The sequence below is a fragment of the Zosterops lateralis genome, assembly GCF_965231275.1.
Source record: "Zosterops lateralis genome assembly, chromosome: 1".
Classification (NCBI taxonomy): domain Eukaryota; kingdom Metazoa; phylum Chordata; class Aves; order Passeriformes; family Zosteropidae; genus Zosterops; species Zosterops lateralis.
This window is the reverse complement of record NC_139762.1, coordinates 109,060,578-109,081,985: the sequence shown is the minus strand read 5'-3', so window position 1 is coordinate 109,081,985 and position 21,408 is coordinate 109,060,578. Positions and strand designations below refer to the sequence as shown.

General features: G+C 39.0%; 1 protein-coding gene across 4 annotated transcripts in view; it reads left to right on the top strand.

Annotated features, from left to right (window-relative positions):
- Nucleotides 1–3,147: 3,147 nt before the first annotated feature.
- TRAPPC8 (trafficking protein particle complex subunit 8) overlaps nt 3,148–21,408 on the top strand; it is a 51,982-nt gene continuing 33,721 nt past the window's right edge. For 2 of the 4 annotated variants that reach the window (XM_083862897.1, XM_083862896.1), the window contains exons 1-8: nt 3,148–4,046; nt 9,245–9,439; nt 12,005–12,088; nt 14,904–14,993; nt 16,322–16,496; nt 16,888–17,041; nt 18,136–18,217; nt 19,671–19,918. In XM_083862897.1, coding sequence (XP_083719023.1) covers nt 3,890–4,046; nt 9,245–9,439; nt 12,005–12,088; nt 14,904–14,993; nt 16,322–16,496; nt 16,888–17,041; nt 18,136–18,217; nt 19,671–19,918 — 1,185 coding nt within the window. In that variant the 5' untranslated portion in view covers nt 3,148–3,889. The remainder of the gene's footprint in view (nt 4,047–9,244; nt 9,440–12,004; nt 12,089–14,903; nt 14,994–16,321; nt 16,497–16,887; nt 17,042–18,135; nt 18,218–19,670; nt 19,919–21,408) is intronic. The other 2 variants (XM_083862899.1, XM_083862898.1) reach the window with 1 other exon arrangement.

The following is a 21,408-nucleotide window of genomic DNA, read 5'->3' as shown; positions in this document are numbered from 1 at the left end:
AAATGGGCAGCTGAAGTTTGCAAGGAGCTGAGAGTCCATGTTGCAAACTTTCGAGGAAATAGTTTAGCTTGTAACTATCACAGGGAAACAACTACATCCCATATTTAAATGACTGCAAATAAAAGTATTGGATTTAACCTGAGATTGCTCCTCTTGCAATTCTATATTCTTTTTCCTCTGTTTTAAACCTACACAATAATACAAATATTTTATTAATAGATGGAAAAACCCTTTCAAATGAACTTCCTCAGCAGTAGCTGACTTCAGCACAAAGATCTAGTTTGGTTATCTGCATAAAAGAATTGCAAAACTTACAAGTTCAGGAAGCTTCCAGCCCAAAGGAGTACAAAAGCACAACTGGCAGCAGCAAAGAAACAGCAAAGGGTACAGACTAAGCAGTTTCAGCTCCGAATTTTACAGTAATGTTCTGGTTATTCTTACAATTGAAGCAGTGGATGTATTTTTGTGTCTCGGTGATGTTTATGCTCTGATCTATTAATAACACTTTCTTACTATTTGTTCTCTTTTTCTATTCCCTGATTAGGCTTCTCCTGTCCTTTTCCATCCTATACTCTCTGACATCTGTTCAGATACCATTTCCTTTGACCCACTACTTTCTCTGTAATAACCAGTATTTTCAGTTAAATAATTCAGGTGGTTAAAACATGGATTCATGACATTCCATTATCCCTTTGTACTACTGTCCACTGTCTGTCCTATCTATTTGTACATTGTCAGAATCTGAAAGCAAAATGTCATGCCCATATTTCCAGACTTAGGGTGCTACAAGTTATTAGCAATGATATATTATATTCCTTCTAACGAATCTTCTGCCTTGTAAGTAAAGGTGTTTGAATCCTAATTGACTACCCCTTTTTAGTAACAGATCTGGGATACAACACTCTGAGTTACTGTGCTCATTGAACATGGAGTTGTTCATCCCTCCTCAGTACTCCAGGCAAATCTGAGGCTGCATCAAAAGGTTCTCAGTCACCATCCCTGGAGGTGTTCAAGAAATGACTGGACATGGTACTTGGTGCTGTGGTTTAGTTGACATGGTGATGTTCTGCCAAAGGCTGGACTCAGTGATCTCAGAGTTTTTCTCCAGCCTAACTGATTCTGTGATTCTGTTACCTTGTCTTAGGAGAGCAGTCCATGAGACAGCAGAGCAGCATTAAACTGGTGTGACAAAACCGGTCCTGTAGACAGTGTCTTACTGGGAGAGAACATCCAAGGACAGAGACATTCTAAGCACAAAATTTTTAATACTGGGTAAACAGAAAATGTGTACAACAGAAAATAAATTCTGAGCACACAAATATAAGTTTAGAGCTGCTCTAATAAAAATAAAAAACTCCAACACAATTACAATTAAAAAGAATGATTAGTCATTCTGTAGTGCCTACCAAAGATTGATAATAGCCACATGAAATTTGAATCTCTCCCAGAAATTTAAATAAATAATTGAATCGGTGCCAGAAGGACGTGATGATGATCAGAATTTTAAAATAATTTTTAACCTCAAGTCATGTGCTCATGGGGACTTCTGATCCAGATCTACTTCACTCTATTGGATATAACTCACGTAGTGTTCAGAAGTAATGGATCAAGAGGAATGGGAGAGAAGCACCATTCTCCCAAAGTGTCTGTGTGGAGGTCCTAGTTTAAAGTATCTGTGGAAACATGATTTTGGAATAGCTCTGGGAAATTTCCAAATGTATAAGCCATAAATATTGTGGAAGTTGGCCTTCCCCTTGTTCTAACAATCTATCAAAGCAAAAAAACCTTTTTTCTGCAATATTTAGTAGCTTTTAGATAGAATTCCCAGGACCCAATCCTGAACAAAGACAACTTGTATGGCCTAGTAGATTTTTTTTTTCCTTAATGTTTACATTTAAAACTATTTTTTCATTCACAAAAGATAGGGTTTTTTGTGATGTTTACAAGCCCTGTCCCAAGGACTCTCCCTGGCAGAGTGTTAAAAGTCAGCCTTACTACAGTACTCTTTTTTTTTTGGAAAAAACATTTAAAATTACTTATTTCATCATGGATGATCAATATTGTCTTCCTTCCCCTCGTGCCTTCCTTACTCGAGTGACAAATGCAAAAGGACTTTGGATGATAATTGCTCTTTAACATGCAAATCTCAAGGAAAAAAATAAAAAAAGAGCTCTTTAGCCCCATTTGAATTTAATGCATACAACTGAGCAGTGACAGGTCTGCCAGAGAACACCTAAACAATTCTTTAATTTTTAACAGAATGACAGAGTGGGTCAGGTTGAAAGGGACCACAGTGGCCATCTGGTCCAACCTCCCTGCTCAAGCAGGGTCATTCTAAAACACACAGCACAGGATTGCATCCAAACAGTTCTTGAGTATCTCCAGTGAGGGAAACTGCAAATCTCTCTAAAAAATCACACCAGATTCACCCACACAGTGAACTTCTTCCTCATGCTCAAGTGGAGCCTCCTGTGCATCAGTTAAACTGTTCTGAGGGGTTCTGTGGGAGTTTTTGGTGGGTTTCTCTGAGGGTATTTTTTCTGCTTTTGTTATTGGGGTTTTGTTTCTTACTTACTTATTTTATTTTATTTTATTTTATTTTATTTTATTTTATTTTATTTTAATAAAACTGACAGAGTTGCTTTCCTTTTTGGGAGGTTTTGGGGATACATGCCAGCCCTTGTCCCACCACAAACCAGCTTCCTGGTACCCAGGACAGCTGCCCACCAGGCCGTGGAAAACATTTTTATTTAATATCATACTTTAATGTGCAAAGCTTTAAAAATGCAACTATTTTGCCCAGTTTGAATGTCTTGCATACAACTGAGCACTGACAGATCTGCCAGCGAACACCCCAGCAACTCTTGACTTTTTAGCAGAATCTCAGAATTGTTTGGGTTGGAAGGGGCCTCTGGAAATTATCTTCTCCAACCCCCCTGCCAACGCAAGGTTACCTGGAGCAGGTGACACAGGAATGTCTCCAGAGACACAAATTACCTCCATGACCTCCCTGGGCACCTGCTCCAGTGCTCTGCCACCCTCCCTGGAAAGAAGTTCTTCCTCACTTTGAAGTGGAACTTGTTTTAGTTTATGGCTAACCCCATAAACCCAGGAGTTTATGTGTGTAGTTTTATTTGTGTCTGGGGTTTCTGTTTTGGGGCTATTTTGGTGTGCTTCTTTCCTCTTTTTTTTTTATGGTGGTTTTTGATTTCCCCCCCTCTGCCCTCCAATTTTGAGGGGAGAAGTGTGTGTACATTGTGGTACTTTTTTGTTGCTGTTTTGTGTATTTTTCTTGTTTCACATTGGGGTTATTTTGGTGTTTTTATGGTTGTTGCTTTGGGGCTTTTTTTTTTGTTTGTTTGTTTGTTTGGATTGTTGTTCTTGTTTTTGACTTTTCCCCCTTTTGTTTTGTTTTGAAGTAATTTTGGCCTTTTTTTTTTTTTTTTTTTTTTTTTTTTACTAAATGATCCGACACCAATGCTTTTCCTGTTGCGGGGCCAAACCCTCTTCCCGGCGCCAGGAATCCCCTGGAGCATCCCAGGCCCCCCCCCGCCCCGGACCGCACCAACTCTCCGCTCCGAGGGGGGGGTGGGAAACACACAAACCAATCCTCCCCCCCCCCTCCGGCCGGCCACCGTCGCCTCCCCCTCCCCTCCCCGGCCGGCGCCGCCCCTTTGGCCAATCACATGAGCGGGCGCGGGGGCCGCCGGGAACGGGCGCTCCCCGAGGGGCTCGGCCGAGGAGGCGCAACATGGCGGCGCTCGGCGGGCGCTGAGCGGGGCCCGGGCGGGAGCGGCGGACAGGAGCCGGCCAGGAACGGAATAATCCGGAGAATCGCGGAGAAAGGTGGCGGGGCCGTCTCCGGCGCCCTCGAGCGGCGGCGGCGGCGATGGCCCAGTGCGTGCAGTCGGTGCAGGAGTTCATCCAGGACTCGTTCGTGCCCTTGGTGGCCGCGCTGTGCAGCGAGGAGGCGGAGCGGCTCACCCGCAGGAACAACCTCAGCTTCGCCGAGCTGGTCAGGCCCTTCTGCCGCCTCACCTCGGAAGGTCGGTGCCGTCAGCGGAGCGCGTTGTTGTTTACACGGGGCGGAGGAGGCGGTGCCGCCGCTCCTTCCGCCCGCGGCCTCGGGGGTCCCGCCCGGCTCTGCCCGCCGGGCTCTGCCTGCCGGGCTCTGCCCGCCGGGCTCTGCCTCTCTGTCTGCCGGCTCTGTCTGCCGGGGGAACGGGCTCTGCCTGCCGAGGGGACGGGCTCGACACCCCTTCCCGCGGGGCGGCCCCCCAGCCCAAGGGGGTGTCACCTGCAGCCGCGACAGGCTCGGCGGAGACTCGCGTTTGCCGGGCTTGTCGCAGGTGACAGCTGTTAAGTCAGCTTAAGTACGTTCGGTCTGCGGAACACGGGAAGTTTTGGCTTCTCCTGGAGACATCCCACGGCTGAAGAGGAAGGGTCTGTAAATTCAGCTCTTCCAGACGGATTTTTGCCTTCCATTAAAAGCACATTGCTGTTACCTCCCTAGTATTCATGCCTACAGTCCTGCTGTAGACTCTGCTGGATTTCACACTTGTGGTAGACAGGCGTTGAAAGTACGGCCAGTCTTTCAGAAACATTAATCGTAATTTCAGTTGCAGTTTCCTTTCTCTCACCTGTAGCTTTATCCTATGTACTTTTTTAAATTGATGTGTCTGTGGATAAGATCTGTGCAAAGAAGAGGTGGGAGTCGAGCTGCTTATGTGGCATCGGTCAAATGACCACGTGAAGCAGCAGGAAAACTGGAGATTGACCACTTAAGAGAAACAATAGAATTTTTTAGCTGTGATGCTTTAACTTACTATCCCGAATTCGTTTGTTTTTGATTTAGATAAGCTGTGCGTGTCAACTTGCTGCTCATTACACTGGAATGCAGGACAGCAGTTTGCAGAGAACTGTCAGAATAGCGATGCAGTGACATTTGTCAAATTTGGTTTCTGACAGTCATGTAGCTCAGGCTGCAGCCTCTGCATTTCATGTGCTGAGGAAAGAGTGCAAGAAAATAAAGGTTTAACTGTTTTTCTCGTTACATCTTTCCATTTCTTTCTTAAAAAAATGGCAACAGCTCAAAAGCTACTTTGTGTTAAAAATCGGCCTAATTTTCAGGTAATTCTTAGTAGCTTATCAACTGTAACTTGTTTAGGAATGTTTTTAATTTTGCTTAGCAGTGCTCATGAGCTATGTGAGAATGCAGCAGAGGCAAAAATAACAAATGCAGACGCTCACATCTTTAGAGTTCTGAACTTAATAATCTTTCTTTTAGTGAAAGGCTCTCAAAATGCACCTAGCAAACAAAACCAGGCAGAGAACTCAAAATGAAGCACTCAGTTGGAAGGTTAATTAATTTACTTAGTTGCAACTATTTTGGTCCAATTATTGTGACAGTGTAGGAACTTGCAAACCTGAATTATCCTCAGTGTTCCCTGAGTGAAACTTGGTACTGTGGGTATTGTTGCTGCACTACTCTGTGTGTATCCTGATACAACAGGCCACAAGCCCGACTCCAGATCCTCATTCCAAGAGTGACTTCCTCTTCCTGCTCCCAGGAAAAAAGGTTACTCTGCATGCTGACTGTGAATTCTTGGGTTAGAAGCAGCATGTGTGAGGGTAAGGACAGAGGGGAAGAAAGGCACGATTAAATGGTCTGATTGTGGTACAGCAGAATGTCTGTTATATGACATGCTGTGCTGTGTGTTTTACTGCTTATGATTATAATATTATTATTATTATTCTCGTGTTATGTTTGATTATGATATTGTGGTGACAACTATTCTGGGATTCTGTGAGGAGCAGCGGCCGTAAGCTAAAATATGAGAAGTTCTGCTTCAACATGAGGAAAAACTTCTTTCCATTGTGGGTGGCAGAGCATTGGAACAGGCTGCCTAGCGAGGTTGTGGAGTTTCCCTCTCTGGAGACATTCCAAACCCACCCAGACAATTCCTGTCACCTGCTCGAGGTGATCCTCCTGCCTTGGCTGGGAGGTTGGAGAAGATGATCTCCGGTGATCCCTTCCAACTACAACAATTCTGTGATTCCGTAATTCTGTTTTGGTGTCTTCCTTTCTAAGCATGGTTTTTCTTAAGGGGGTGTGAAATGCTGTCTATTTTAAATTAAACCATCTCTCTTTACTTAGTGGCTATTATGCAGAAATTTAAACTACATGCATTGCTTCTTGAATTTTTATAACTTGGAAAACTCAGTCCTGGATTTGCTACTGTACTTTTAAGAGTCCTGTTACAATACATATTTTTGTCTGAAAGTAGGAATTACATGGCTTATGAACCAGCTGAGGGCTCTGTGCTCATCAGCCTTCTTGTTTAGGGAAGCAGTGCAGTTATGAAATTAATTTGCTGACATATGTGCAAAACAATTCTGATAAACAGGAACTTAGCTGAGCTCTCTACTGTGCACATACCAGAACACAGCACGATTCTTCAGGTAGTGTAAAAGTGTGTGCACTGTTGAGGTTGCTCAATCCAAGGAGGCCAGATTCTATCTAATTTCAAGTAAACCCCACAAAGATATGTAATGTAGATGCAGTGGGACTGCCCTTTGCACAAATCAGTATTTAATCTCCTCATCAACTTTTCCCTATCAGTGACTTGCTAATGTTGGTGTAGCCCAGGATATTGCAATACTCAGGAAACTGCCGTGGCAGAGTGTCCTGAGCACAGATTCAGGGTGCTCTGTCCTGTAATTTTTAGCCTCTTGACTTCTGTAAGTCTCCTCCTGTTAGTGAAAGAGAAAAGTTTAAAAAAGTGAAAAGACAGCTTTACTATCCCAAATAAATCTTTAGAGGAAAGCAAAACCGAAATCCTCCCCAACCTTTCAACTTCCTTTAATACAGGAAATCAAAAGTATGCTGAGGATTTTATACCTTCATATATTCTCAAAGTGTCTTTCTTAACTGTTTTGTTTGTTAGTTACAACTGATGCCTGATTTAACAAGTGTATGCATTGTATATATTGGTAGACATATATTGTGTATATAGGTAGGTTTTCTTTAAAATAGGATCCCATTTTAAGAATCTTTAAAAATACTCTATGAATGAATACTGTCTTTGTGGGAGGGAGAATTAGTGTACATGTCAATTAGCAAGTATCACTTTAAGATAGTGTTGGTTACTCTTAAACCAAAGTGTTTGACCTTAACAGAAAAAAAGGAGAACAACTGATAACTTTATCTGACTCTAAGCCTTAAATATGTGCAAGATGTAAGGAAGTATAATTGGAACACTGTGCTTATTTGAGCTTAGTGTGATGTTAGGAATTCCTTGTTCATGTGTATCTTAGCATCTATCTGATTGTTTTCAACTTCTGATTAGAAAGATACTCTTCTAATACATGCTGCTGCCACCACTTTTGGCCAAGTACTTTCTGAAATGTTCTTATAAACATTTGAAGGAAGTGTTTAACAGTAGACATAGATTTTTTTGTGTCAAGTCAAGTGCTTTTTGGGTTTCCAAGTATGTCTCTTATTTCAGTCCTTAACATTAGATGTTTGCCAGAGATGTGATCTGTGTTCTGTATGGAAATGTGGTTGCTCTTCATTGTTATGGCTGTTATGTTTTAGGACAGACAGCAAGGATATGAGTTGTAGTGTTGTAGCTGTGCTGGTGAAGGCAAACTAGTTTTCTAGTTCTTTGTTCCTGCCACTTCCTTTACATTTGATAATTTCAGTAACTGCATGGCAGTAAGGTTGATAATTTACCAACGTGATAAGATAAAAAAGCTCCATCCAAAACAACTTCTTCAGCTTTCTGATAGAAATGCTGAGCTGAAATAAGTAAAGTTTAGCCAGCACAATTGCCCTTTCTGGTGTTGATACAACCTTATGATGTATGAGTTCAGTCTGAAACTTACAGCTGAAAAAACCCGCACAGTTTTAGGTTGTTTTTGGCAGGACGAGTTTTCTAACCTGCTTTACTATGAGCTTGAGTGCTGGGTAAAGCTTGGGAGTGAATGTGATTGAGGAAGGTAGAACTACACCAGTCAAGATTTGAACATTAGAAATCTGTTCTAACATTTAAGATGGATTGTAAACACATCTAGTGTGATCTGGCTTTAGCTGTGTACTTGTTACTTCTCAAGAGGCTGGTGGAAAAGGTGTGGAGTGCCTTCCAGGCTGGAGCAGATTGAATACTCAGTTTTAGACCTTTATGGTGTAAATCCTGTAGTTAATTGAAAGATGAAGAAAAGAGCAGAAATTTTCCTTTGTACTACCTTTTATATGCTCTTCAGGAATTTGTGAAAATAGCGTACAGAGGAGTCAAGGGCTGTGCTGTGTGGCGTGTGGTAGCTCCAGGTGACTTGGGCAGCCGTAGTCAGTGTGTCCTGCCTGCACTCACAGTCTGCCTTGCTTGGTGGTGGTTGTGGTTTGGAATAGGGTGAAATTACGTGAAAAATCACAGCAGGCTCAGAATTGTAATGAGTGCTGAAAATGTCATGAATAGTTTTTTTAAAAACAGATGGCTGTAGGGAGCAATTTTCACAAAGATTCTACAAAGGAAGCTGTAGTGTTAAAAATCATAGAATGGTTTAGCTTTAAAGGGACCTTCAAGAACATCCAGTTCTAACTTTACCCTGCCATGGTTAGGGTCACTTTCCATTAGAAAGTGACCATTGCTCACATCCCTGTCCAGCCAGGCCTTGGACTTTTCCAATGTTGGGGCATCCACAGCTTTTTTGAGCAACCTGTTCCAATGCCTCACCGTCCTCACAGTAAAGAACTTCTTCCCAATATCTGATCTAAATCTTCCGAATTTCAGTTTTAAATCATTCCTCCTTGTCCTGTCACTACGTGCCCTTGTACCTCTCCAGCTCTCTTGAAAGCCCCATTTAGGTACTGGAAGGCTGCTCTAAGTTCTCCCCCCTTTTCCAGGATGATCAAGCCCAACTCTCTCAGCTTGTTTTTTAGGATATGTTAATTTTGTGAATACTATGTTACCCATGTCAGGTTTCTTACCAGCTAAGATCCTATGCTGTTCTTTAATCAGTCTGCTTAGATGAGCCTAGTGTTGAACATGAAGTAATTTTTTGTTACCACCTTCTCCCCGTCCATTTTTGGTAGCCAAGCATTATGGACTGTGATCTAAAATTGATGATGGAGAAGTTTAGTGGAGCAATCTTTAAAGAAAAAAATGTGTTGGAAAAGACTAATTTATGACAACTATTTTAACTGTTACACTCTTCAACAAATCCTCTTCTTTTTCCTTTTTAGTTCACATGAGAGATCCTAATAATCAGCTTCACATCATTAAAAATTTGAAGATCGCTGTCAACAACATCATTACTCACCCACCTCAGCCCGGTGCCATTCGGAAACTTCTGCACGATGTTGTGTCTGTCAGTCAGCCTGCTGAAGGATTGGTGGCCAATGTCGTCACAGCTGGAGATTATGATCTCAACATCAGTGGTATGTCATGATATTGTATTTTTCATAAAGTAAACTGGAATTGGCCAAGAGGTTTCTAGCCTTTATTTCAGCTTCATGGCAGAGTTTATCGGTTTTGACACAGTGCTTTTACTGAAACTTTGGATTTTTCAAATAGTTTTGCCTTTGGAAGAGTAGTTGAACTTAATGATATTAATTTTCCTAATGTTGTAGTTCTCTTCAACTTGTGTTAAACCATTATTTTAATGTAGCAATTACTTATGCTTTGGTTGTGTAATTTTTTTGTTACAAAACTGATACAGTGACTGTTGCACTTGGCATAATAAATATCAGAACTTACAGTGTTGGTACTAATGTGCATCTTCATCTTGAAGTTAGTTGTCCTGCCTTCTTTTATTTGTTATGATCAATTCATAAAAAAGTTTAAAGAAAAAAGGCTTTGAGGAAAGGTATGTGACTCCTTTGATTCCTTGTCCTTTTATTTTTTTTTTTTCTTGTATGGAACTTGTGCTTCATATTTCACTGTCAAAATGACTAGAGTATTCTAAAAATGTTTTTTTTTTCTCAGATCTCCAAGGGATGAGGCATTGTGAATAGTGCTAAGTGAGACCTGATCTTAGGAGCTGAGAAGATTAAACTCCTCCCAATTAAGACCCTAATCCATTAAAGCCTCTGAGCATGTGCTTAGTTCAAAGCATGTATGCACTGCCCTATTTAAACATGCATAATTTATTGTATTTAAAGTTCACCCTGCAGTGAAGAGTTTGGCTCTGCTATAGCAATAGACTGATAAAACTTCATGACAACTAGTAACTGATGTTGCTGTAGTAATTTTTTTTTTTATGTTAATGGTGGAAAAATGGCATAATTCTTATATCTTCAGTACCTAATTTATGAGGTACATCTTCAACTTGATGTCCTGTGTTATAAAGCAAAATACCTGAGCCTGGAAACCTCTTGTTTTTGAGATATGTTGAAAATCCCATATCCTTTTTCAATTTCTGTGCCTTTGTTTATAGGTCAAGTTGGTGAATTGCCATTTCGTTATGAAATTTTTTTTTGGATGGAAAGTTTGCTTCAATTCTAGAGATTGAAATTCCCTAAGAAAGCAGAATGGTTTCAGTGAGGAGACTTTTCCATGAGGTTTCTAATGACCTTAGTTTAGAAGTGAGGTATAGAAAGAAGGGAAGAAAAACAGTGGCTATATTAAGCAATGTTTTGTAGTTATAGAATCTCTCCTTTTGTTTTCCATATTTGCTGCTGGAGCCTCGGATGTAGAAATTACCATGTTTGACTGTCTCTTGTCTCTCAGTGATTAGGTTCTCATTTCTGTTCAGACTGGCTACACGCTTATTTGACAGGAGGGGAGGTGGATAAGCTGTTTAAGATCACACAGAAGGACAAATTCATGTAGTAACTTTGCTGTTCAGTGGAACCCCGTTTCTGCCGTTTAGCTTGTAACACTGACAGTGCTCTTGCTGGAGGAACTTGTATCTCATTACAGTGTAAGAGAATATGAGGAAGTACCAAGTAGGGTTCCTTTATGCTTAGATGAACATGGGTATTTACTAAGACATTTGGGTGGTTTTTTTTCAATTTTCTTAGAGTGTTTTATTCAAACCAAGGGATGCATTCATTCCTGACAGCAGAACATAATCATTTGGCATGTGAATGGGAAATACTGTCATTAGTGCTTTAATTTGTTCTTTTTTGGGAGTGAATTAGTTTTCTAGGAGAATGATATTAGAAGATATTTCCTTAATTTTAATGATGATCAAATGCAGTCTTTTTTGAAGAAAGATAAACAGTGTTTAAGAAGCTGAGGTATGACTGTTTCTGGCACAAAACAGAAAAGTTTATTTGAGAAAAGTTTTGGAACTGCTGTGTTGTATTGGTTTAATTGCTTGTAATCCTTATTTGTTACAATTTTGTTTAATATTCTTACAGTTCCATAATCTAGTGCTGAGAGACTCATTTGGTTGCTGAAAAGTTGCTTCTGGTCAGCCATGCCTGCTTCTCCCATGTACTGGTGCATGTAGAAAGTGAAGAAAAATTATCCCACTAAAGAATTAAATTATTTGAGAGAAGTAAAATTATTTTTCACCTAGATCAGTTCTGTTTGTTCAGAGCTGCATGATATAAATGTTGGTGTGAGGCAGTGGAGGAATATGATTGAAATAAAGGAGAATGTTGGGGCAGCCACTTTCAGCAGCTACTTTTGATTGGTACTGTAGGCTGGGAGATCTCACGAGTTAGTGCATTAAATTTTGGGTATCTTCCAACTAGTAAAATAGAAATAACATACAACTTGAATCTTTGCTATTTGTTAGAATTTCCATTTTTGTTTGGGCCTAGAATTGGGACTGAACTAGGAATTAATACTGATTTCCATTAAAGTACACTGGCAAGTGTTGAGAAGCCTGAAATATTCACCGTTAAGGTTAGCTGGAGTCCAATCTCTTCTGTGCTCCTCATGGGCCCGCACGGTGTAGGTTTTTTCTAGTTAACACTGCTGGAGTGTAAAAGCCAAGAGTGTGTTTGCATCTGACCCTTTTTAGTATAATAATACCATGTTTTTTCTATCAGATCGCTCAGTTAAAGCTAGTGTTCCTTGGTACAGTAATTGGAAAGAAACACTGATGGAACTGAACACATCCACCTTTTATTCAGGTATTTTTTTGTAGTTGGTGCTGATTTGCCAAATTGCCCTTTACTCCTTTTCCATGTGCCTCATCCACCTTTCCTTACCATCTGCTAGAACTGTTCAGCACTTCTCTGGACGTAGATGTGTGTTCCTCCATTTTTCCCCCCTAACTGAAAATCGTTGGTGGTGGTTGTTTTAATTTCTTTTAATCACATTTCTACTCTTGTTAATCAAAATCATTTGGTCTTTCCATACAATCAGTAAGGGTGGTGGTGGTGAATTACTTGATGCTGTTAAAAATGCTGGATTGTTTGATTCTATGGAACTATATACTGTCACTGTGCTGTATTTCATATGTACTTTCTGTTTCTCCAGAGAACTTCTTTTTCAGGGGATAGTAACACGGTTTAAGTTGGAACTCAAGTGTTGAGTGTACTTAGAGTACATATGTCTCTGCTATATTGACATTCTTTCTGGAGTATGACCCTTAAAAAAAAAGGAAAAAGCTTTCTAATACATTTTTATGTAGTTCATGAGACTTACTGCTACCAAACCATGTTGGTTGTTGACCTCTCAAGGCTCTGCATTGTGGTCTGTAAGAACCAGGTTTTGATATTTTTCACTTTTATGTATTAATATAGTTTATGCCTGTGGTTAATAATAGCTATCCTTTCAGTAGTATCTGTTCAGATCCTGCTAAATGCCTGAAGGGTACAAAACTTCATTAAGTAGACTTTCCATTCTTAAGCTGTTATGTACAAATATTACTATTTTATTTCCCTTAAGTTCTGAACGTGTTAACAAGTTTGCCAAAACTTCAGTCCTGTTCCAGCATTCCACTGGAAACATTTTACTGGAAAAATGCAGAACATGCTGGTTTGGGTACCTAAAGGACAATGTTGGTCTGCATTGCTGTAACATGTTATGAGGCGTTACAGTTGTGATTTTTTTTTCAAATACTGCTTTTGTTTTGAATATGATGTGTATGTTTATCCAGTATCTATGGTAAGTGATTACAGCCCTGTAAAATGCTCAAGTGAATTCTATTAATGTTGTTATGTAGAGGGAATCCAGTTGCCTTTGAGGCTGCTTCCAAGGTTTTTAATAGGCCTAATGAAAAAGGAGGGCAGGGGAACCAATCCACAAAGTCATACTTCCCTGTTTGTAACTGTTAGATTTTAAAAAGAGCATGATTTTTTTCTTTTGCTGTGATTCTTTTGCTGTAGAACAGAAGTGAAAATTTGGAAACAGTGCTTGAAAGTACAATGTAGTTGATAATTTTCCCTTAGGTTTAGCAGTGTTTACTTAGGTTGTTAAACAGTGTTTACCCGAGTTACTGCATGGCTTGTTATACTTGTGAAAAATGTGTATGAGTCACTTTCTTATGGCTTGTTTTTAATAAGAACAGGCTGTGTTTTCCTTAATTTAAATAGTTGGCATGTTCGCATGTAGGGCTCAGTAAAGCCAAGAGCTTTTTATATCCTAGATGAGTACTCAGAGAGCAGTTTCTAGAAAGGCTGTAATCAAAAGCTGGAAGTTTCTCTCCTATTAGGCTTTTTATTTTATGTGATATGTGCTGACTGCTGTACTGAATTTAAGGGTAGCTGTAACTGGCTTCTGTGTGTCTGAAGCCAATCTAAGGTGGCTTGACCATGTAGGATTAAACAAAATGCATTAAATGAAAGCCCTACAAGATAATTCCAACTTAAAAGTGAACTGTTTCCTAAAGTTAGCTTATGAAATCAAGGTGATGGTTTGGCTTTGCTTTTATGAGGAGGTGCATGAGAGCTTTACAAAGCATTAGAAATTTTTATTTACTTTGTTTTTATTTTTATTTAATCAAGTCTAGCAATGTGGGGTTTTTAGGGTCGTATAAAGAAAATACCTTCAGGCTTTCTTAATTTTTTTTCTCTCCACTAGTTACTGTTTTCTAGTTTGCAGGTGAGATGATGCTGGATTCCAGTTACTTCAGTGTGAAATCAGGTTATTGAAAGTGAATTGATTTTGCTATGGCATCTGTTTTCCACTCAAGGGAAAGGAGTTGAATTAAGATGGCATTGAACTGGCTTAAAAGAAGAAATAATAGTTCATTGTTTGACCCATAGCTGGGATGGAAAGAAATGGATGATACTGGGTTCATGTATTTTTTTTTTGATGTCCCAGACATCCTTAGTTTCCCTTGATTTGTTACTCTTAGGAAAATGAAATACCTATTGTAAAAGAGCATTGAACATGGCAAGTTAAAATTATTAGGCATTAATGGCACAATTCAGATCTGAGGTTTTATCATCTTGGATCTTTTCCAGCTGAGCTGTTTATTTTAGAAAGGCATGGGAAGGAGACTGCTGTCAACAGTCAACAAGTCAACACCTGTAGAAAACAGGCAGCGTAGGGTTTTGGTAATCCTAAGCTCCTCTGCATACTCAGAAATGAATTTTGTTTCTTGGTCAATTCTTACATCCGTAACCCTGAAATTCAATGACTGTTAGAAGAATTTATTTCTTTCTTTGCCAAGTGTATGGGTGTTTAAAGGGGTGCTAAAGAGTAGTCGGTTTAAGGAGGATTGAACACATGCGAGCCTTCAGTGGTGAGGAGTGTGGTGCTTAAGGTGCTATTCAGTTTCACAGGATTTGACTCAAGTGTTATTGTTTCTCCTACTTGTGTGTAGCATCTAAAATACTTTCTCCTTGGACTGTTTCCCCTTCTTTCCCCTGCCATGCAAGCCTTGTCAGAGTTTGCAGGCTTCACTTTCAGGTGTAGTCTTTCATACTTCCTTTTCATTAATAGGTAAATAAATTTCATTGAATAGTCTAATTTGTCCTGTTTTGTTGTGTATTTCAGCTACTACTCCTTGGTTTGAGTCTTACAGAGAGTGCTTTCTTCAGTCCATGCCTGCATCTGATCACGAATTCTTAAACCACTATGTTGCTTGTATCCTTTGAATGTTACAGACTGCTCCGGGGGGGCTGTTACAAAATGTAATATAGGAGACACTGAAATTTTTGCAGTAATTCTTTCTCAACTATGGCTTGAAGTCTATGCATTTTTCCATTACATCTGACTACGCAGACTGATTTTGTAAGGATGTCAGGGTTTTCTTTGTGGCTGTTTGGCCTGAGTTTTTTTGTGGTGTTCATATTGAGATTTTTTCCCCTTCTCCACACAGTTTTTGTGTCAAAGTGAACTCAAAGCCAATATCTGTAAATGAAACTCCATCATCCTAAGACACTTCCTGCTGTAGCTCTTTAGTCATTATCTACAGCAGAGGAATGTGTGTTTGGGATGCATGTGCTGTTTTTAATAGCTTTTTATAAGTAGATGTAGTGGTGGAGGTTGGGGAGAAGATGTTTTGGAAATTTGGTGAACTTTGAGCTACACTGGAGAAAAAGAAGTCTGGAAAGACTGGAACAATGCCTGAATGCTTTCACTTTTTTTCTTACCAAAGCTTAGGCCCAATTTGCTTGTCTACCGGGAAATGGAAAATAATCACTTTGATAATGTAACTGGTGTTTAGCTTTACAGTAATTATGATGCTGCAGGTTTTATGACACTGTGTTCCTAATGTTCCTATAATGTTCCCTACTGAACGTTATAATTCCAGTATAGCGGAAAGGTATGTTAATGGCCACACTTGTGTAGAATTAACTTTGCAAAATACTGATTCTGACTTCTGAATTTTAATACATTTAAAGTATAGTTTTGCTTTCTGGCTTCTCTGAATTAATGTCTTTTGATTTGGTGAGTGGATGTAGCAGAGTGGGATGTTCCTTATTAATGATTGTGTAGTTGCATTGAGATAAAAACCTGAACACTTCTGCATTTTACTTAGGTGGTGGTGCTGTGTTTATTAATGCTGGTCATCACTGTTGTTTGGGTGATAACTTAAAGCCCCAGCTCTCCTTGGAAGTTGAAAGCTGAAATACAGTGGGAACGAATTTCAGCTACGTTTGCTATGTGAGCCTCTGGTCTCTATCTAAAATCTTAAATGAGCTCTCATGTAGCAGTTTAAACTTAGATTCACTGTCAGAATGGGAGCAAACTCCTGTTGCATCTCATTTTACAGATATTAGTTAACTGATGGGGTTTTTTATTGAGACTTAAGGCCAAATTCTAATTGCACATACTTTTGTGGTAGCATGTTTTATGTGTTTAAGTATTGTACTCATCTGTTCTTTACATTTTATACACTTCCTAATTTATTCTATGATCAGTGATTGTCCCTGTGTTCTTCGGGTATAAGTCCTTAATAATGAATTCAGGTATGCTGGTAGTTTCTTCTAGTGAACCTGACCCTGCGGAGCAGTTCCTGAAGCTGTCCCAAGAACAACATCGGATTCAGCACAGTAGTGAATACTCATATCCCAAGTGGTTTATACCAAACACGCTCAAATATTATGTGTTACTGCATGATGTAAGCACAGGAGAAGAACAAAGGTGGGTCATCTGCCTTCAGTGAGATTACAGATGAGGTGTTTGACTAAAATGTTTGTGTTGATAAATTATGTTGAGATTACATGTGCAACAGGATCCATCAGCCAGTATGCTATTATCAAGGCAGATATTTGAAAGTATTATTTTTAGATCTTCTTCTTGTGTTCATGTAAAATGAATCAGTCCCAGCTTTTGAGGTAGATGCTTTCTTTGCTAGCTTGCTGAACTAATTCTCAAAGATTCTCAGTTTTACTCTTGCATAACAGATTGTTTTAAAAACAGGAGAATTTTCCTTTTAAGCACTATGGATAATAGTCTAAAATAGCTTGTTGCAGTACACACTCTAAAGTGAGTTTGATATCAGGGGAGGATAAATGTTGTTTTACTGTTTCAGAGCTGACTCCATTTATGAAGAAATGAAACAGAGATATGGAACTCAGGGCTGCTATTTGTTGAAAATAAATTCTCGGGTGTCTAATAGAGGAGCAGATGAACAGATACCAGATCCTTGGAGTCAGTACCTTCAGAAAAGCACTATCCAGAACCAGGTACTATGGTATTCTAAAAATACTTTCTAAGGGGCATATGAAAGTCCATTTTAGTTGCATTAAGTTTCACCTTAATGTTATATGTGTATGCTTCTATGGAATGAGCTAATGGGCAGTCAAGACACTTCTGACACAGCTGTGACTTTTTCTGAGGGCATAAGATGAGTCCTCAGTAGGAACTGTCCTCTGTGCTGCTTAAGTTGACAGTAAGGAACACTGAAATACTGGACTGTCTGATATAGACTGACAGGAGCACAGAAATAATAGATTTGTGCCTTAAGAGCTGTAAGAGGGAGTAGCCTCAGAAGTGTCCTGTTCATGGTAACTTTCTACCTGCATTTTTATTGGTCTTCTTCAGTCTTAAATTTTGCTTTTTCCTGGGTCTTTTGTATTTCGCTATATAGTGTGGGTGTGTTGTTTTATGGGAATATGTGTGGTTTTTGTGATAACTTCCTGTGGTCTAGTCTGGTCTGTCATCTGCTAAGATTACAAGTGATAGTGTGTTTTGAGTTTGCCATAAATAACTGTATTTTTTGCTTTAGAACCAAAAATACTCTTTCTTGAGTTTGCTCTTGACTGACCTGCAGTTATAACTCTGTATGATTAAAAGGTTTCCTGGAATTGTATTTCTTTACCAAATGTAGCTGGTACTGGAAAGTCAGAACTGTAAGCTAAGAGGACCAGTGAGTTGTAGCCCAGCATAAACTAATCAGATATTTTTCTTTTTCTCTGTCCCATGTCAACTGTGCAGTATAGATTTGTGTGTGTGTGAGCTTGTTCAGAAGCTGCTTTAGGGAATATATTTCTGCTGCTGTAGACACTGCTGTGTAAGAGTTGGAGTTGCTTGGGTTGACAGGGAAGCTAGCTGAGCAAGTCAGAAGGTACTTTCTTCATTTGTGACTACAACTCTCAGCATTAAAATAAGACAGTTTCTTAAAGCCTCAGAAACTGCTTAGAAGAATTAATGTATATGAACAAACATGCTGCTGTAGTGATTCAGTTAACTCATTGAAGTTAACAACTGTTGTTTACTGACTTTTGTATGGAGTTGAGTAGTATTAAAGTTTTGACTGTTTTTTCCCCTTTTCTGGCAGGATTCCTATGAAGATTATACTGCCGTTTCAAACAAGAATACTGATCACTTGATATCAGATGGCATAGACAGTGAAATTAAAGGTATTTATGTAACTTCATGAAAACCTTGATGTTATAGCATTTACACAGCTTTCTTTTGTCTTGGACAGTAATTAATTAGGTGATTTGTTAAGAAACTCATGGTAATGGTTTTCTAAATGCTCTAAATTTCCTCAAAGAAAAATGCTGTGGTGCTGACCTACTAGATTGGTGGCATCTCCTTAATGAGATGGCTAATGATGTATTGGGCTCATATTTTGTAAGTTTAAGCATATTGTCTGTAAACCCTGGTAATTACTAAAAATAACATAGAATTAAATGCTCAATTTACATAATAATGGAAGTTTTGGTTTGTGTGCTTTACTGTAACTTGGAAGCTGAGGTTTTGGAGGTTTTTTGTCCTTGGTTTTGGTATTAAATCTGTAAATGTCGGGGAAGTGCTTAGACTGTAAGTTGTTTGGAAGCACTTGCCTTAGAACTCAGCTTGTGGATGGGAGAGAGTAATAAATGAAATAGAGTGCAAATTAATGCACTCTTAAAAAATAATTAAGATTCAGATGAGAGGCATCACCAAATAGGGAAGAAGTGAGGTACCATGCATTGCCTGGCCTGCCTCACCCCAGATCCTTCATACCTCACCTGAAAGGCAGGTGGAGACTTGGCATGTGTGGGAGAGCCTACAGTTGCCAAATTTCTAGGGTCTTGCAGCCCAGATGTTGTTTGGGAACAGCCAATTGAACTTTGAACTCATTAAATGTAAAGTTGACTTTGTAGAGTAAAATCCATTAAGGATTTGCTTTCACAGCTCAGCATTGCTCAGTGCCAGATAGGGCAAGCCGATTTTCTTATTTATAAGAGAACTGCTTAGGTCTTAGAGTGAAGCAGTGTCATAGTCTTATTTTCAGAGAGCTAAATGCAGTGTGGTTAGCAGCGCTTCTTATTGAACAAAAGTGTCTTTGGAGGAAATTGTTTTACATCATGATTGCTTGGAAGGATATGGAAAATTAGGTTTGTTTTTGTTTGGTTGTTCGTTTGTTTTTGGGGTTTGTTTGTTTTTTAAATTTGAAACATAAGCAGGAAAAATAAGAATGGACGCAATGGTCCATTGTCATAGTTGCTGCATTTCCAACTTTCATTAATGTTTTATTTTGATTTTAATGTTTCCATAGTTTTCCTTCAATGTTGTTGATACTAGTCAGCATATTGGAAGATTTTTTTGCACTGTAGTTGAGAACCAAAACTACATATTTAGCCAAGTTGTAATTCTTGAGATTCCCTGAGCTTTCTGAGAGTTCCAGGAATGATGCAATACTCAGTGCTCTGCTGCTGCCTGCTCAGCATTAATCTGTAGTGCAGAATAGGTGGTGAATTGCTTTGCTTTCTAGAGTTCTGAGTGAGGATAGCTTTGAAGTAGGTTAGTAAAAATGACCTTTAAACCCCAAAATGTTTAAGTAACGTTATACTTACAGGGGTTTTTGTTTCAATCTTTCAACAGATGGCTTGTCAAATAACTTTAAGAGTCACCCCCTTCAACTGGATCATCCCAGTGGCAGTTTGGATAGCACTGATTACATGAAGGCTTCTACATCACTGCAAGACTCGAAGAAGTCAAATTCTGGGACACCTCATGGTGCTTGTTTAACTCTCACAGATCACGATCGAATTAGGCAGTTCATACAGGAATTCACGTTTAGGGGACTTCTACCACACATAGAGAAAACAATTCGGCAGCTCAATGATCAGGTCAGTTTACCCTTAAAAACACTTCATGCTCTAATAAGGAAAAATGGTTGGGGTATAAATCCAGTTATCCAGAAATCTGTTTTGATAGTATTACTTCCTTCTGCGTCTAATGATTCAATGGTCTTGCTGAAAACTGTAAGTAGATTTAAAAGAAATAACTGAAGTTCTCATTATTGCTCAATTTGTCTTTTAAAAAAGCAAGAACTAATTTGTATGAACAGCTCCATTGCAAGGTAGCTTCTTGATGAAAGCTTGTCTGAACTGTTTCTAGGGAAACCTGTTCTTGACTCTAAAATCTTACTGTTCTATGTTCTTCAATGATTCCAGCGTGGGGAACAGAATGGACTTTGTGTTTCAACATCAGAATACACAGCTAAATTTAAGAAATGTATTTGATCTATAATCTGCAAAAAAAGCTGCATCCTTCAGTTGTTACTTGACAGGGAAGAAATGCAGGGACACCCCAAATCATGTAATTATGTTGATCTCAGCAGTTTTTGCAGGGAACGTGCTGCTCTCAAACTAGGATTTTTTGGAGATTAATACCATGTCCATGTTAAGTTAAGGGTGTGCATTAAAGTTATTTGCATCACAGCGAAGTCCTTTCTTTTACAAGTATTTCACTCTTATATGCTCTTAAATAGCTGCAGAGATGGATTGACTTATATTTGTGCAATCAAATTACTGTATTTAACATTAAGTCTTGGACCCAAATATCTGTCTGTTATCTGAGCTCTGATTTTATTTTGATTGGATTGTCTATTCAAGTTATAGTTTAAGTATGAAGGCTTTTCATACTAAGGATCATATCCTGTAAGGAATGCTCACTCCCTGAATTGAGTTGTGTGTGCTGACCATGTTTATGCTTAGTAAGCTTCATGAAGAAACATTAGAAAGAAGTGGTTTTATAAAGTGTAGCAAACAGGAATGCAATGATAATAGTTCTGGTAGGGAAAGGGAGTTGCTCCACTTTTTTAAAAGCGATATAGTTTGTCTTATAGGATGGGAGTGGTAATTCCCTGCAGAAGTTTCCTAAGTAGAAATTACCTAAAAGAATGAAGTTGTGTAACCTTGCTTGCCTTGTTGACACTTGAAACCTTTGGCACTTGAAATTGATGTTTGTGATGTGATAATGCTTTATGTGGATGACAGAGAAAAGGTTTTTTCTTGTAGTATGTACTTAGGCTAGGTTTTTGCTTGGACTAATACCCAAAATTAGATATTACAATTATTTAGAATTTAGTTTTCAAACAGATGTATAAAGTGTTCAGGTTCTTAAGATGGATGTTTCTCTAGTTTAAAGAAAGAATGTGAACTTCAACTGAGATAAAATAAACATATGAATTATGAATATATGAATGTATGAAAATAAATATATGACCTTCTGTCTCAGTGTCCGAGATTAATTCTAAGAAAGTGTATTAGTTATTTTACTCCTTTTATTCTGTTTTATGGAAGAAAAATCAATTTATGAAGCCATGACAAAGCTT